General features: G+C 39.0%; 2 protein-coding genes across 4 annotated transcripts in view; one reads left to right on the top strand and one right to left on the bottom strand.

Moving 5' to 3' along the window:
• Window positions 1–6439, bottom strand: part of LOC123870325 (organic cation transporter protein) — a 29281-nt gene extending 22842 nt beyond the window's left edge. The window contains exon 1 of one of the 2 annotated variants that reach the window (XM_045913574.1): window positions 6146–6439. In XM_045913574.1, the coding sequence (XP_045769530.1) occupies window positions 6146–6188 (43 nt within the window). In that variant the 5' untranslated portion in view covers window positions 6189–6439. The remainder of the gene's footprint in view (window positions 1–6145) is intronic. The other variant, XM_045913576.1, reaches the window with a different exon arrangement.
• Window positions 6440–8253: 1814 nt separating this feature from the next.
• The window catches only part of LOC123870323 (solute carrier family 22 member 4-like), a 12272-nt gene continuing 2741 nt past the window's right edge, over window positions 8254–17784 (top strand). For both annotated transcript variants that reach the window (XM_045913572.1, XM_045913573.1), the window contains exons 1-6: window positions 8254–8524; window positions 8602–8890; window positions 12944–13047; window positions 14158–14312; window positions 16082–16250; window positions 16787–16922. In XM_045913572.1, coding sequence (XP_045769528.1) covers window positions 8478–8524; window positions 8602–8890; window positions 12944–13047; window positions 14158–14312; window positions 16082–16250; window positions 16787–16922 — 900 coding nt within the window. In that variant the 5' untranslated portion in view covers window positions 8254–8477. The remainder of the gene's footprint in view (window positions 8525–8601; window positions 8891–12943; window positions 13048–14157; window positions 14313–16081; window positions 16251–16786; window positions 16923–17784) is intronic.

Here is a 17784-nt window from a genome sequence, read left to right as displayed (position 1 = left end):
AGAGGGCTTGTATCCCTGAAAAAAAATAAGCCGCGTCTTTAGCTTGAAAATGTTCATTTACGGCCGCCTTCATCTCTTCATCATCTCCAAATCTTCGTCCCCGAAGGTCCTTTTTCAAATTTTTAAATAGAAAATAGTCGCTAGGGGCCAGATCTGGACTATAGGGAGGGTGGTTCACTTCATCGAATCCAGTTTCTCGCAAGGCTTGCCTCGCAATGCGCGCTGTGTGAACCGGCGCATTGTCTTGCAGAAACAAAATTCCTTTGCTGATTTTGCCTCTTCTTTTTTCAACAATGGCTTCGCGAACTTTTTTCAAAAGCCCTGCATAATACTCTGCATTCATCGTAGTTTTTTTTTTGGAGGTAATCTATGAGTAAAACTCCTTCGCAATCCCAAAAAATGGTGGCCATGAGTTTGGAAGCCGATTTTTCCACCTTGAACTTCTTCGGCGGCTTTTCCCCCTTCTCTATCCATTGCATTGACTCTTGTTTCGACTCCGGGTCGTATTGTCGGATCCACGTTTCATCAACGGTGACAATACGAGTGCAAATTTCCTCCAAATTGTCCTTGCACAGGTCTATAAATTCTTCGGAAGTTTCAACTCGTCGCTGCTTGTCCAGTGGCGTGAGCATTTTAGGCACCCAACGCGCACTGACTTTATTCATATGCAAATGATTATGCATAATGTCTCCAACTCGTTCCTTACTGATGCTCAGCTCTTCTGCTATCTGCCACAATTTTACTCGCCGATCGTCCAGTACAATTTTTTTTACTTTTTCGATGTTTTCATCAGTGACTGCGGTGTTCGGCCGGCCCGAGCGGGGGTCGTCTTCCAGAGTCTCTCGGCCTTGTTGGAATAGGCGTGTCCATCGTTTAACCGTGGCTGACGACGGTCCAGATTCTCCGTATACACTAGACATTTCTTCAAAAATTTCTTTTGCTGTTTTCCCCTTTTTTACGAGGAATTTTATGACGGCGCGATGTTCCAATTTCGTTAACTGCAGCGATGACTCAGACATGTTGATGTTCACGGTTCAATTACTCAAAGCTTAATGAAGCTAATGACATGAAACTTTTCTTATATAGTGGGTAGATGTCGCTCAACTAGTGACCCGCCGGATGAGTAATTAGCACGAATGCAAGTGCCTTAGGCTCAGAACTTTTCAGCCACCCCTCGTACCTGCCTTCGGTGTGAAATGAATATATAATTTATGTGCTGATAAATTTCAAGGCAGGGTCACAGACTACGATTTTGTTTGAATTGTGCTACCTCTTAAAACTGTATATTTACGCGACCACCAGTCGAGATGCCAAACGGGGTGGTCACTACACTAACCGGGTGCGGCATAGCGCGGGTTACGTGCGGGTGTACGGGGCGTCCCCCCATCTCATACCCCGATTGCCATCTCGACCTGTCGCGTACTATAGGTAGGCAAGGCAGGTAGGTACTATCTTTAAAATACTAGGCCAACTGCAGATAGGGGCTGAACCGTAACAGTTTCGTGAAAAAATAATAGATAATTAGTGTCAGTCCCTAGCCGTAAGTATATTGCATTGTATTTTAGATGATTTAGATAATTTAGCTTAGTTTAACTTAACTTAACTTTAACTTAATTTCCATCTTATTATATTCTTTTAAAATTTATAAGTTAGGTATTTTTTCATAGTCCTTAGGTTAGCTATTATATTATTTTTTATATTTTACTGTACGACTTATGTTTATGTTAATGCATGCTGTGACTGCCCGTAAGTGGAGTTGCATAAGAGCCCTAGAATTTAAGGAACAACATGTATTTAATCTAAATGTGTAACTCTGTGGGCGGTACTATAGTAAATAAATAAATAAATGTAACACTACAACGTCACCAGCTGGCGCTAATCACAGGGTGCGGAAATATAGATCGCATCACTCCCTGTAACTTGCCAAGTTGGAACTAGATGGTGCTGACTATAGGTTGGCAAAAAAGTAAACGACGCTAAGGAGATTTTCCAACTCTACCATAAGACCCAGCCATAGGCAATGTTTATCAATCGAAAATCAAAAATCGATTCAATCAATGGATTCACTAGTACGGATCACTCGACACACGAGGTCACCTTGTAGCCGCGCTTCCGACTTTCGCTTCCACTGCGTGGGACGAATTGTATGGGACACGACTCTCATAACCCCGTGTAAAAGTCGCGCTTCCGACGTCCGCTTCCACTTCGTGGGACGTTCGTAAGGGACACGACTCTCGTCGCCTAGTGGTGCTTCCGACCTTTGGCTTCCACTGCGTGGGACCTAGGTTAGGGACTCTACTCCGTAAAACCTAGAATAAATCCATTGTGTCTTCACGCAACGTTGCTGTTTGAATTGCTTCGGCTGAGTCCCGACCCGTCGACAACGTGGAAATTTTCCCCCGCTCTCTTACATCTGGCGCCCAACGTGGGGCAGCGCTTTCTTACATCTGGCGCGCAACGTGGAACCGCTGTTTACAAACTGGCGGACACTTCAGGCAAGTCAAACACCACCCAAGGCCCAAGGTTCTACGTGACGAGATCGGGACGTACATCGACGTTTCACTTGAAGACCAAACCATTAATTATCAAAACAGACAGAAGTAACTATGCGTTAGAAGCTGCTTTGATCCAGGGGGAGGGGGAAAATGAACACCCCGGTTCAACCTTTACGAAGGAGGGGATGGCCCCGGAAACACAACTAAGAAGCAAATTAATTGATCCAGTTTCCTCGTCGGGACGCCTTCGGAAGCTGAGGGGGAGACTGTAACACTACAACGTCACCAGCTGGCGCTAATCACAGGGTGCGGAAATATAGATCGCATCACTCCCTGTAACTTGCCAAGTTGGAACTAGATGGCGCTGACTATAGGTTCGCAAAAAAGTAAACGACGCTAAGGAGATTTTCCAACCCTACCATAAGACCCAGCCATAGGCAATGTTTATCAATCGAAAATCAAAAATCGATTCAATCAATGGATTCACTAGTACGGATCACTCGACACACGAGGTCACCTTGTAGCCGCGCTTCCGACTTTCGCTTCCACTGCGTGGGACGAATTGTATGGGACACGACTCTCATAACCCCGTGTAAAAGTCGCGCTTCCGACGTCCGCTTCCACTTCGTGGGACGTTCGTAAGGGACACGACTCTCGTCGCCTAGTGGTGCTTCCGACCTTTGGCTTCCACTGCGTGGGACCTAGGTTAGGGACTCTACTCCGTAAAACCTAGAATAAATCCATTGTGTCTTCACGCAACGTTGCTGTTTGAATTGCTTCGGCTGAGTCCCGACCCGTCGACAACGTGGAACTTTTCCCCAGCTTTCTTATATAAATAAATAAAAAAATTTGCATAATATATAATTTTTGTAGGTCGGGAAAATCTCGTAGCATGTCATGATATCATTGTTAGAATTTAATCTCTAAATCCATACTGCCATACCTACTGCTTATAAAAGCGGAAGTGTGTCTATCTGTTTCCTTTTTACGGCCCATCCACTAAACGGATTTATAACCCCCGACCCAAAAAGAGGGGTGTTATAAGTTTGACGTGTGTATCTGTGTATCTGTCTGTGGCATTGTAGCTCCTAAACTAATGAACCGATTTTAATTTATTTATTTTTTGTTTGAAAGGTGGCTTAATCGAGAGTGTTCTTAGCTATAATCGAAATCCAAGAAAATCGGTTCAGCCGTTTGAAAGTTATCAGCTCTTTTCTAGTCACTGTAACCGTCACTTGTCGGGGATGTTATAAATTTTTAATTTACACTTTTAACCTTTTGTATATGCAAGTTACAGCAGAGTTAGCTTACGTGAGACGGACATAAACTACTTTTTAACCGACTTCGAAAAAAGGAGGAGGTTTTCAATTCGTCGGATTTTTTTTTTTATCAAGCAAAACCAAAGAGTTCCCACGGAAATTTTAAAAAACCTGTCGGACGCGGTCGAAGTCGCGGGACTCAACTATATTTTTAAGTGTATTTATAAGTACAATACCAATTATGTATTGTGTATATCATGTACCCATTATATTATAAACATTTGTGTCTAGTTTATAATACATAAACTGTGGTAATGAAATCGGTCAAGCAGAAATACTGGATCGTTATCCGAATTTTAAGTGCATGTAGCTTTTACAGTGAAGAAACAATGACGCAATTTTTATTTAGCTTCGAAATAATACCATCTCGTCATAGATTCGTCTCTCTACTCGGGTTACCTCTCAGATGTGAAGGACTTGGGCAATGTCTACCACGCTGGCCAAGTGTGGATTTCATACAGATTCATGGATACAGATTTCAGTACCTTAGAGAACGTTATGAGGAGAACTCTGAGGCATGCAAGTTTACTCACGATGTTTTCCTTCACCGTTAAAGCTAATGATATCCTCCATACTTAATATTATAAATGTGAAAGTGTGTCTGTCTGTCTGTCTGTCTATCTGTCTGTCTGTCTGTCTGCTACCTTTTCACGGCCCAACAGTTTAACCGATTCTGGCGAAATTGGGTACAGATTACTTTTTATCCCGGAAAATCAAAGAGTTCCTACGGGATTCCTAAAGACCCTTCTGCTCAACCGATTTGTATGAAACTTAGTACCGAGTTAGCTTGCGTCCATGTTATTGAAATAAACACATTTTTATCCCGGAAAACCCAAACAGTTTCCACGGGATCTTTGAAAACCTAAATCCACGCGGACGAAGTCGCGGGAATCCTCTGTTGCATATAAGTCCAAAAAGTTAGAAGCGCGTGCTCGGGATTAATTCCGGACCCCCGGAATAGGAGGCCGAACGTCTTAACCACAGGACTATCGACGCTTTTTCATCTCGTCTACCTATCTATTTCGTTTGGCACTAATCATAAGCCGCAATTTACTTTTTCATTATTTTTTCAATGACTACTATCTACTGAGGAAAAAATTATTAATGACTGATCGAAAGTCGAATTTCAGCCATCATTTTCATCGCCCACGCCCGCCTAAGCGCCTAGCCGAGTTTTGCGGGTGCATTCGTCTAACGAGAGTGAGAATTGCATAGATAACATGGACGTTAAAATTTTACGTACCTATAATCTGCTTGTTATTTGTTACAAATGTTAACGGTCAATTATTATTAATGTTAGAGCGAACTAATACTTACAAGAATTTTGAAATAATTTCCTCATATGAAAACAAGTATAGGTACAATTTTGTTTAGGAAAAAGAATTAAGTAAGTAATATCTACATTTCGATGAGAACAATATGAAATGAAACTGATATATTTAATCAGGTTTGCATGTAGTTTAGCCGATTATAGATACATTATATTATGTAGTTGACCTTAGGTACTTTTTACACATTGGGATCTTAAGAAAAATTACAAAAAAAATTACACATCGAATAATGAAAACCTCCTCCTTTTTGAAGTGAATAAAAAAAGAAATGTACAAGGATATAAACAGACAGACAGACAGACAGACAACAAAGTGATCCTATAAGGGTTTCGTTTTTCCTTTTGAGGTACGGAACCCTAATAAATGATAAATGTAATTAATATTCACCTTGCAAAATTAAAAGCTTTCATGCCTACCATGACACCCGTAGGTACACCTAAATATATGTATAAAAGCAAAAGCTGATTGACTGATGATATTATGTCAACGCACAGCTCAAACTACTCTAGGTAAGAATCAGGCTGAAATTCGGCATGCGGAGAGCTATAAGTAACCTAAACATCCGAACATCCGCTGAGAAAGGATTTTCGAAAATTCAACCCCTAAAAGGGTAAATTAGGTGTTTAAAATTTGTCGCGGGAATAAATCTAGTTAGCTATAATGTTGGGGCATTACATTTACGAATCACATCAAGTAGCCAGTAGGTTAGTATGCCTACCTAAAGCAACCTTGAAACATTCCATTTGATATAAAAATGAAAGCTCTTTCGCCTTCACTCGATCACTGGAGCCCACAAGAAGTTTGCGACACGTGCAATCGGTATTCTGACCGCAAGACCGGCTTGATCAAGAAAACTGGGCAACACTCATTAACATATGTACTTACTTACGTGCGTTACTTTGAACATACGTGAATTTTTCTTTTAACAATCCCAACAGTATTCGATTCCATCGATATGAAGATTCATCACCATATGTTCCGAAAAGTTCAGTTCACTCACCTAGCTTCCCCATCATTTCCTCTAAAGCGTGCTCCTTGTCCATGATTTCTTTAGTGGATCCCGGTTGTGTTGAAGTGTCGTCGCTGTTCTGTAAAGAACCACAAGCACCATTGATGTGTAAAGTGTGAGAGCACGCGACACTGGCGGCGATAATGCGAGGAACGAACGCCAGACGCGAGTGCCGGTGTACGAGCGAATGGACGGTTCGTCGTGGCGCCGTCAGCCGACACCGTGGCGGTCGGTTACCGCAATCGAGCAAAAAAACTAGCACCTCCTTATCTCCATTAACTCATACCTCACAAGCAAATACCTGCGTGCCTGTGCCTGCACATAATAATGTGAGCGTCAGCGCTGCACCAGCATCTCAATCGCCGTTATCTAGCTAATAGAAATACCAGCGTATGTGTCAGGCTAAAAAAAATCGGTCAAGTACGAGTCGGATTCGGACAGAAAGGGTTCCGTACCCAAGAAATATAACTTGTAAATTTTCATAGTGGCAATTTAGAAATATTTTAGTAAGTAGAGATGTATTTGCTGTTATAGCGGCAATAGAAATACACATTCTATGAAAATTTTCTGCTCTCTACCTATTATGATAGGTACAGCCCGCTGACAGAGGGACGGGGGGACGGACGGACGGATGGATAGCGGAGTCATAGGGTCCCGTTGGCACCCTTCAGACTTCAGATACAGAACCCTAAAAAATGAGAACGCTCATTGAGCAAAATAGCAGCCCACAACGCGTTGTGGTTTCAATAAAACATCCACATCGCAAAATTCGTGTTACAGCTTTTTAAAACACCCATGGCGCGTTACTTAAGGCAACAACAGAACGACGACCACTTAGCGAAATTCTTGTCATGAATCTATATAATATCTGTCGTGTCGTGGGTGCATCAACTAGGACGATCGCGTCGGAGCTTTTCTTCATTGCCGCAATGCGTCATGGTCATTGGTCATATATCACGAAAGCCGCGATACGAATGTTGCTATGTGATAGTTCTATGTTTGCCGCAGCCCGCAACGCGTCATGGACGTTTTTGTAAGTGCCCTATCAAGAATTTCGAGATATGGATGTTTTAAAGGAAACGCAACGCATTGTGACTTTTGAGCTGTTCTGTCGCTCAATGAGCGTTTTTGTTCTTTAAGCGTAACATAATATCCATAAAACGCAGCTTAAAATTCAACAATGTCAAGCACATAAGCAAATAATAATATAACGACGCATGACGTAGGTAGGCGCTTTATAATGCATGATGCTAGGTATATTATGTAATTTAAACAAAATATTATAGGATAGACAAGTTCTTAGAAATATAACAGTCACGTTTTATTTGCGATATGCTTTGTTTATTCTAGGCAGTTATATACCTACGTTTAATTTGTTTGTACTTGTTTTACATTAGAACATAACCTAAGAAAAATCTGACGAAAAAGGTATCTTTCTAATATATTATATTTTTGTATAAGTTTTAAGCAAGGCTTTTGCATTTAAAATGTGTAATAATACCTACTTGAGTCAGATACATTGCCTATTTATTATAAACAATAATAATTAAACGAAATAATCAATTAAAATTTTTACTTCAAGTAGGTAAGTAGGTATAGGAATCTAACTGGTTTATGTTTAGCTTGAATTGTGAGAAATCTCCTTTATGTTTTGTCTATGAAGTAAATACCTACCTACATTTATAAACTCATACAACCAATAATTATAGTAATTAGTTGAGTATGTAGACCATTATCAAAACAAAAACCTCTTGAGTATTTACCTACCTACTTACCATGGCCGGCAGGGGTGTTGTATGAGGAATGAGCTCAACCTGGCTTTTTTCATGCCATATTGACCTTACCAGTCCATAAGAAGGGCAAGTGCAAAACTGATAATATTCCATGAAATTAAAATCATATCGCACTCGGTTTCCCTTTCACTTTTTTTCGAAAAGCCACCAGTGAGGTGCAAAAAGTTGTTTCCTCTAAAATAACGAAAATAACAGACATCTCCCAATAAACAATAATTATTAAGTATTTTAAACTTAAGAATTATTAGCTACATAGGTACACCAGCTTATCGTAATAATGTTATGCCATTGACAAGTTACCTGCATTATTCAAGGAATCGTGATCTTCGAACGAGAACAAAATTAGAATAAGGGGAATAACCTTTAAGCCATTTTACAGCACTAACATTCAATTATTTTAATATCTTTGCTTTGGTATTTATCCTTAAATCTTCTAAGTTGTAAAGTTTAAATGATTTTTGATTACCAGCCAATATTTTCCTAATGCCTAGAACAAGATGTTCAGGCAAAACTAGTAGGCTTGGATTGACATGATTGTACCTAAATCGTGCACGGCCTCAAATCTTGAAATGTCAATGTAAGTAAATATCTATGGAATGGAAATGGAAATTTCATTTCAAGGACGAAATGTAAAAAATATGCCTTACATTTTAGTATTGGAACGATTCATGAAGATGTTACGACGGATGTTTTGGGCCAAATCGGCTCTTGGCAATGGCTGGTGACATTTATTTCTGCTACTCTGATGGTGCCTTCGATGTTGAATCAATATGAAGACATGTTTCTGCTAGAACCGCCACGGGACATCGAATGCGATGTCTCCGCCTCCTCATCAATATTTAATACGAGCTTATGCACCTACTCTGTTCTGAACGGCACGAAAGTGTACAAATGCACCGCATGGCATGTTAAATTTTTATGGGTTATTTGGATAAAAAAAACGGTAAGTAATTAAGTAATTTTATATTTTCATCTGCCAAGTATCATTATTATTCAGGTCTTGACATCTATTTTAGACAATACTTATAAAAACCCGCCAAGTGCAAGTCGGACTTCGCGGTTTTAGGGTTCCGTGCATAATTATGTTTTGGTCTCAGAGCAGCTTATTAACTGCTTTGTGAATCGTTGTTTTCAGTCCTTGTTATTTGAATACAGCATATGGTACATAATAAACCAAAATTTCATATTCCTGACTAGTTTGGTTTTTTTCAGATACACCCCGTCAATTTTTTCTCCCCCGGCTCGTATTTCATGTATGGGAGCTTCCTGAAATATAATTTACTTACTTAATTGATTTCTAATTCAATGGTTTTGGGTCCAAGTTCTACATATTTTCAGGCTTGACCTTCACTTCGTCTACGAGCTAGCGACCCGTGACACGAGGACAGACAGATACACAACAGACTGCCGAGTGACATTAATAGGGCTCCGTTATACTTACCCTTTGGGTATGGAACCCTAAATATTGTCCAAGGTTGTCCAAATTTTTCCTTGAACGGCTATTACGTCTCACTCCACACTACTGCAGCAAAAGACAATGACCATGAACCTTGGCCATGAACGCATTCGAGGCGTTGCTTGGCGACGTCTTCATCCATTAGGTCAACCGTGAGCTTTGCCTCGGTCTAGATGCACATTTCTCTTCGCACCAGCTATTGCACTAAGACTTGCAGTAAGTAGATACCTTTTAGAATCTTTGCATCTACCCACCAAGTCTGGGTAATTATCTAAGTACTTATTTATGCAATATTACTAACACAATATCGTAACCACAAAACCATTATAATATGGATTACCTACTAAGATTTCATTATAATCCTACTATCACGTTTCATGTAGGTATTAGCAAATGCCCGCCTTTTATTAACTCGATTATCTATCTTTTAAAAAAAAACAATTACAAAAAAGTAGTACTATTCATACTTATTTCGAATGATGAAAGCAAGCACAGTTACTTACCTACCTATTTTATAATTTGAATTTAGAATCCGTTACGACTTATGCTCACTAATTTTTTTATGGTACTTTTTAACTTTTGTAAAGTGGCGAATTTGTAAATTGTTGTCTGCCAATCCACACTTGGTCAGCGTGGTAGGTTATTTTCTTCTTCTTCTTGTTGTCTTGGCGGCTATGCAGGGCTTTTCCAGACCCTGTACCACTTTGACAGTTTCCGATCTATCTGATTTCCACCGTTTTACAGTTCTCGTCCAATACTAATTGCCGCCAAGAACAGCACCAGCTTCTTGGCCGAAATGTTTTTCGTCTCCTTCGAGTGGAGTATGTGTTTCCCTAGGTGGCGGACAACATTAGTGGCGGATAATGACAGATGATGGTAGGGGCGTTTTCGCATCCTCTTTACAGATCCTACAAATATCCGTGTCTTGGAGGTTAAACATGTCTCTGTTCGGTCCACAATGCCCTTTTAATGCCCGCACTACACTAGCGGCACGCTATGATGGCCGGTTTGACACATTACAATAGTGATGTGGAATGTCAATTTATTCTCGAACAAAAAACAATTAAGTTTTGTTTTTGTACCTGATTAAATAGGTTTAATAAAACAAAAATGTATATGTTTATTTAATTTATTTGAACGAACTGAATATTTGAACGAAAATGAATATACATACTTTATATGCACACAAGAAACATATGAATACAAAAGATACCAAAAAAGGTGCCACAAAAGGCCATAATTAATCAGATTCGTCCATACTACTATTTTCACTGTCGTCACTGCTATCATCACATACATTAATAATTATATGTTCGTTTTCTATAATATTATCTATTTTCACATCTCTTTCATAATCTTCCCTTATTAATTTAACAGTTCTATTCACAACCTTTTCCCAGTCTCCTTTAGTCACATGTTCACAAGCTTCTTCTAATAATTTTAGCATTTTTTTTTGTGGTAAATGGGGGTTCTGTATTGTGTCTTGCAGCATATCCCTTAATTTGAGCCCACACCAACTCAATCGCATTATACTCACAATGGTAAGGCGGTAACCGTATAACTCTGTGCCCATGTTCTAATGCTATTTCGTCAATGACGTATCGGATCTTGGTTGGTTTGTTTTCTTTTAAAAGACGTACTAATTCCGCTTTTAACATATTCATGTTTGCATCTACGCCATTTTTACGAAGCCATGCGACGATATCAGCTTTCTTTTGGGATTGGGCAGGTGGCTTGTCAATTTGCATCGAGTGGTATGGGGCGTTGTCCATAATTATAATAGATGGTTCAGGGAGGCTACACAACATTGAGGTAAACCATTCAGTAAACTTTTCTCCATTCATGTCTTCATGATAGTCTCCAGTGGTTTTTGACGCAAAAGCCATGAGAGAACCTTCGACAAACCCGTTGATGGTTCCGGCGTGACAAATTATAAGTCGCGATCCTTTTCCTACAGGAACTTTGGAAGTAGATGCTGCTGTGTCATCGTTCCAAGAACGGCCTACAGTATGGTTAGCATTAAGCCATGTTTCATCCAAGAACACAACATTTTGCCAATTTTTGATTTCTTTCACTTGCCGTAAAAAAGTATACCTTGCCATCGCTATATCAAATCTTTCCATCAATATTTTGCGTTTGTTACATTTTTTGTATCGAAATCCAATGGTCTTCAAAATCTTCGTTAAAGAACTTTCCCCACCGAAGAATAATCCAGCTTCCTTCAGTGAATGCACCAACTTTTTTCTTGTTGGATACTCCTTCTGTAAATAGTAGCCGTAAACATGTCTTCGGATAGCATCGGCATCAAAGCTATCGATGCCTACGACTGGTTTTGCTCGTTTTCTCTTTTTTGGTGTGTGAAGTTTATTTTCTTCTGTGCCAGTCTCGCCATATTTTTTTTTAGTTATCCGTCTAACAGTTCGTTGTCCAATATTAAGCGCATCAGCTACGCGTTCAACCACTGACGTTATAGGTAAAATTGGCCCTCCATTTTGAGCTTCACGATCGAAATAGTTACGAAGGCGTATTACGAACTCACGTGTCTGACTATTTAGAACAGTTCTCTGCGTACGTTCGGTCATATCGACGAAATCCACAACAAAGGGCTTGAACAGAGTCCAAATTAACGAGCAAGGGTCAACAGTAATGCAGTATCAATATTTGAAATCCAAAGCCAGGTCAAAACTATATCACAATCGCATTGCACTGACAGTTTATACTTTTCGAAGCAACGTCAATTCGAAACTGCTTTGTTTTGCATTGAGCATTGACGCGAGTTTGCCGGAGGTAGTAGTTGTGCTAGCCAGCGATCCTATGTGACGATCGTATTAGATTCCATTTTTAAAAATTTATTGATATTTTTTTGCGATTTCAGAGGTTTGTCCACATAGTGAAAATTGTTCATATTCACAAGTACATTCACCCCTTAAATGGTGCAAACTGATTTTTCTACACTTGTATACATTTAAGAAATCAATTTAATAAATAAATTTTGAGTCCTAAACCTAAAACTACATTCGATAAAATTTATGAATCTCTGCACATCACTATCGTCAATAAAGTAATACAATTATTTCCTTCAAAGTCGTTATCAATTAATACGGAACTTCATGAGCGGACAAACGTCAAACCGGCCATCATAGCGTGCCGCTAGTTTAGAGTGTAGGCATACTACTTAGCGCTAGCCCTTACGAAGCAGCCTTCTTGTTGAAGGCTTTGACTAGCGCTATGGAGTGGTTAATTCCTGGGAGATTTCTCCATCGGATGAATGCGTGCCCTTCTCATTTTGAGAGGAGAACCGTGCTCAATAGAGAACCGGGGAGGGGCCCCTAATCATACTGATGTAATTGTTCTATCGGACAAGGCGATATCTAGGTACATTTATTTAATTTTATTCTTGAAAAACATTTTTATTTATAGCAAACCAAATCACCTATCTACATTAGATACAAGTCATGCCCGAATGAAATGGTGTCAAGAATAAAATATAAACGAAATCTATTTAAAACTAAAGTAGATACTTATCTATTCTTTTTTCAGTGGCTGATATTTTGCGATCACAAGATAAAATCACTATCAACGACAATCATTTGCAGATTGGGTCTAGTATTTGGTTGTATCATTTTCGGTCTATTTGCAGACAGGTAGGTCCTATATTTTATTATCAACTAAATAAATAAAGTTATTAGAGCCTAATATAGGTAGGTAGTAGGTTTTTTAAAAGGTACTACTAACAAAAAAAAAACTAACAAAAAATAGACACACACAAAATACAAAGGTAGGTACTTCTATGGTACATTTCAATTAAGAATGAAGGCAATCGACTATGATCAATAGCATAAGTGAACTATCATTATGGTTGTTAGTGATAACTGATAACCACCGGATCCGATGTTTTAACATGATCTCCGAGAAACAGGGAATATCAAGGGTCTCATTAAATTGCATAAACGATATAATCGGCTAGTAACTTATACTTAGATACCTAAAGTTGAGCTTAATAGATAGATCCTTCTGGGCTAGGAGAAAAGGCTTGTTTTTGACGCTGGGGAATGCATTTACGTATCATCAATCTTTAATTCTTTTTTTTTTTAATTATATAGACTAGCGCTTGGCTGCAATCAGACCTGCTAGCAAGTGATGATGCAGCCTAAGATGGAGCGCGCTTGCCTAGAAGTTGTCTATTCACTCTTGACTTGAAGGTACCCATATTATAGGTGGAAGGGAAAACTGACGCCGGAAGGGCACTGAATTCTAGCACTGCTATCGTTTTTTATCTCTGAGATCGGTGTGCCTCCTGGTAAAAACCTCTCTAATTACCTACTTCTTCTAATTTTTGTCTCTCTCCCTGGCCACTCTTCTTTAGTTTGACTTGACCTTACAAAGCAAAGCTTTAGCAAAGTTTTAGCAAAACGTTTTAGCAAAGTTTAGCTCGCTTTCTCATCTGCGTTGAATCGATCAAAAGATACAGAAGATTGGGTAGATAATAATATATGGTAAGTCTCAACATGTTTACTTATCTAATTAATCATTCGAATCTAAGTAGATATTTACCCTACTTATTTTATATGGGCATAATAGATATAACACTTTGATGTCGAATCTAGATGGAAAGATAACTGGACTAAAAGTTATCTTTGCCTATTAAATTTTTACTTGACATCAAAAGATAGGTCTTCATGGACATAAAAATAGAATATAGGCCACGAAGGTTTTTGAAATCCGAAAAATATAGCAGTTACACTATGTTTCAGTTTTGGAAGAAAATTAGCAATCTCGATAGATGTCGTAGCAGAAATTGGATTTCGCCTAATATTAACATTCTGTGATTCAGAGAGCTGGTTTCTTTTATTAATTTTCCTAAGGTCACTATTTTCAAGTGCAAATATTTACATGGGAATCATATTAAGTTAGTAGTTTATTAGTTTTAAAGCTTCCGTATTAATACAACGAAGCCCTTTTTGTCAAGTCCGTCTGTCTGTCCGTGTGTCTTGGTTCTTTGAATAGATTTTTGCGTCCCGTACCTCAAAAGGAAAAAGGAATCCATAAAGGATCACTTTGTTGTCTGTCTGTCTACCCGTCTGTCTCTCTGCATGTCTGTCTGTCTGTCAAGAAACCTATAAGGTACCTACTTCCCGTTGACCTAGAATCATGAAATTTAGCAGGTAGGTAGATCGTATAGCACAAGTTGACCGGTTTTCTTAAAATAATTTACCGTTTACTTAAAATATAATAAGGCCCAAATACGCATTTCACGAGTTGAATGTCCCTACAGTCCCCGAATCTTATTTTATACTTACATACTAACTACAATATTTTTGATCGAGCGGTACTCTCTGAGTCTACTTGAGTGAAATTTAAGCCTCAATAGCTCAACCGGTAAAGGAGTGGACTGAAAACCGAAAGGTCGACGGTTCAAACCCCGCCCGTTGCACTATTTCGTACCTATTCCTAGCACAGGCCTGACGCTTAGTTGGAGAGGGAATATTAGTCATTTAACATGGCTATTATTCTTTTAAAAAAAAATCACTTGTCCGTCTGTTCGTCTGTCAGAGCCTTATATTTTTTGTAAGTTCTTACCTATAACTCATATGCTTTGCGCAAAGGATCAATCGGCCCGGCTCCAACGCGGAAATGCAGCCATTATTCTTGGCACCATTCTTAAGCAAGACTAGCTGATGCCCGCAGCTTCGCCCGCGTGGATTGGTCAGATCCCCTGCAGCATCAGGATTGAGGAGTTGGACTCCAAATTTTTTAGGAAACAATATCGCAAAGTTCCTCTATCGATTAAAAAAGAAATGACGCAAATCTGTTCAGAAATCTCGGAGATTTCGGTGTACATAGGTAGAAAAACACAACTCCCTTTTTGAAAGTCGGTTAAAAAAGTAGCCTATGTTACACCCTGGTCAATTCTCTACTTGTCTCTGAAAATCCCGTCAAAATCGGTTTAGCCGTTCCCAAGATTAGCCTTTTCAAACAAACAGACAGACAGACAGACAGACAGACAAAAATTTTAAAAACGTGTGATTCAGTTATAGTATCGTTCAAATAACCATATGACCTTAATATGCGGTAGTTATTTCGATATTACAGACAGACACTCCAATTTTATTTATTAGTATAGATTTGTACAGTGGTAACTAAAAAACCGGGCAAGTGCGACTCAGACTCGAGCACTGAGGGTTCCGTACTCGGATATTTTTTCCGACATTTTGAACGATAAATCAAAAACTCTTACGCTTAAAAATAAATAAAAATCTGTTTTAGAATGTACAGGTAAAGCCCTTTCATATGATACCCCACTTGGTATAGTTATCTTACTTTGACAATTAAAAGACATTTTAATTTTTTTTTCTGTGATAAAACCACAAATTCACAGTATTCGGATTTATTCCTTTACTTGCGCTACAAGATCTACCTACCTGCCAAATTTCATGATTCTAGGTCAACGGGAAGTAGGTACCTACCCTATAAGTTTTCTTGACAGACACGACGACAGACGGACGGACGGACGGACAGACAGATAGAGAACAAAGTGATCCTATAAAGATTCCGTTTTTCCTTTTGAGGTACGGAACCCTAAGAAGGCTAGCTTTAAGTTTTATTGTAAAATTTTTGCTATAGGTACCTACTTATCTAAAAGTTTTCTTAATGTTTTTTAAAAAGCATTTTTTACAGCATGTGAAATCGCAAGCAGTCCTTGGCGAACTCTACTAAATACAGCCGTATCCATTCCACGAATGCTGTCAGCCGTGTGCCTTGTTCCTTTGGCAAACGTCGCGCCTAATTCCGAGACTTTCAATTTTATAGCCTGCATATTTAGTACCTCTTTGGTAATACTTCTCAGGTACGAAGAACTGTCATAATCTTAGAGAATTTCTTATTTCATGTAGGTAGGTACCTATAATAGGTATTTCAAACGTCACGTCGTATTCCTACCTATAGACAGACAGTCTAGAGTCTAGACTAGTCGCTAGTGGTTAGTGGTTAACAGGGCTCTCTCCGTCACTCGTTTCCACTCGTTTCATACAATCGTAGTTCCAATTTTCAGACATAGATATTAGTTTCTAGAATATGTCTGCAAAATTTCATGGACTTTGGTTGCTTAATATTCAAATGAAATTGGAACTACGATTGTATGAAACGAGTGACGGAGAGAGCCCTCTTAAGACATCGGACTTGGGAGGTCAGGGATACGATCCCGGGTAAGCACAGCAACTCCCAACTCCATAACCTTCATTAACCTTTGCCACCAACGCCAGACCTTTATAACAGGCAGCTTACTAACTAGGTGTTCACTATTCACCTAGTTAGGTAAAAACCTAATCTAGACCTAGGTACTAATTATGTGGGTAGTTTTAGTAGTAAATAAACTTTTAACAGATGGACCCCTGAATCACCACAGTGGCTTCTTTATAATAGAGGGATTTCCAAAGCTGAAAAAACTATATTGAGTGCAGCTAAATTAAATGGTATACAACTCTGCAGCGATTTTAAAATACGACCTGTTAATCACAGAGTACGTACTATGTAACTTATAAGTCTTTGTAACTTTATTGTGCCTATAAATAAGTAGAACAAAAGATAAGTTGTATTACGGTTCCTAACCTTTAACCACACTCTCTTCTGCCTTAGCAACCAAGTAGGCGCAATTAGCCTGGGTAGATAGGTAGGTATTTTTAACTGATACCATGTCGCTAGACGACGCCTTTGTTTACTTTGCTTGTTGAATTAATAAAACTTCAGTTGCACTTGTACTCGCGTATCTACAATCAATAAATTAAATAGATATGCGTCTCAATATCCTTAAAAGATTCACGACAATAAATCACACAAGGGCTCTTTTACATTGTTCTAAACTGTGGTTCTAGAAGTGATCTATCTCGCATTAAGTTTTTAAATGATTAATCAACACGCCATCTAGGAGTACTGTTGAGAAATTGAATGACTGACGTAATCTATACTAATAAATAAAATTGGAGTGTCTGTCTGTAATTTCGAAATAACTACCTCATATTAAGCTCATATGGTTATTTGAACGATTCCAACACTGAATCACACGTTTTTAAAATTTTTGTCTGTCTGTCGGTCTGTCTGTCTGTCTGTCTGTCTGTCTGTCTGTTTGAAAAGGCTAATCTTTGGAACGGCTGAACCGATTTTGACGGGATTTTCACAGACAAGTAGAGAATTGGCCAGGGAGTAACATAGGCTACTTTTTTAACCGACTTTCAAAAAGGGAGTTGTGTTTTTCTATCTATGTACACCGAAATCTCCGAGATTTCTGAACCGATTTGCGTAATTTTTTTTTAATCGATTCCCACGAGTTCCCACAGGATTTCAGACCCTAAATCCACGCGGGCGAAGCTGCGGGCATCAGCTAG

The sequence above is a fragment of the Maniola jurtina genome, chromosome 12 (genome assembly GCF_905333055.1).
Source record: "Maniola jurtina chromosome 12, ilManJurt1.1, whole genome shotgun sequence".
NCBI lineage: Eukaryota > Metazoa > Arthropoda > Insecta > Lepidoptera > Nymphalidae > Maniola > Maniola jurtina.
Note: the sequence above shows the minus strand (reverse complement) of the source record. Positions and strands in the feature narration are given on the sequence as shown.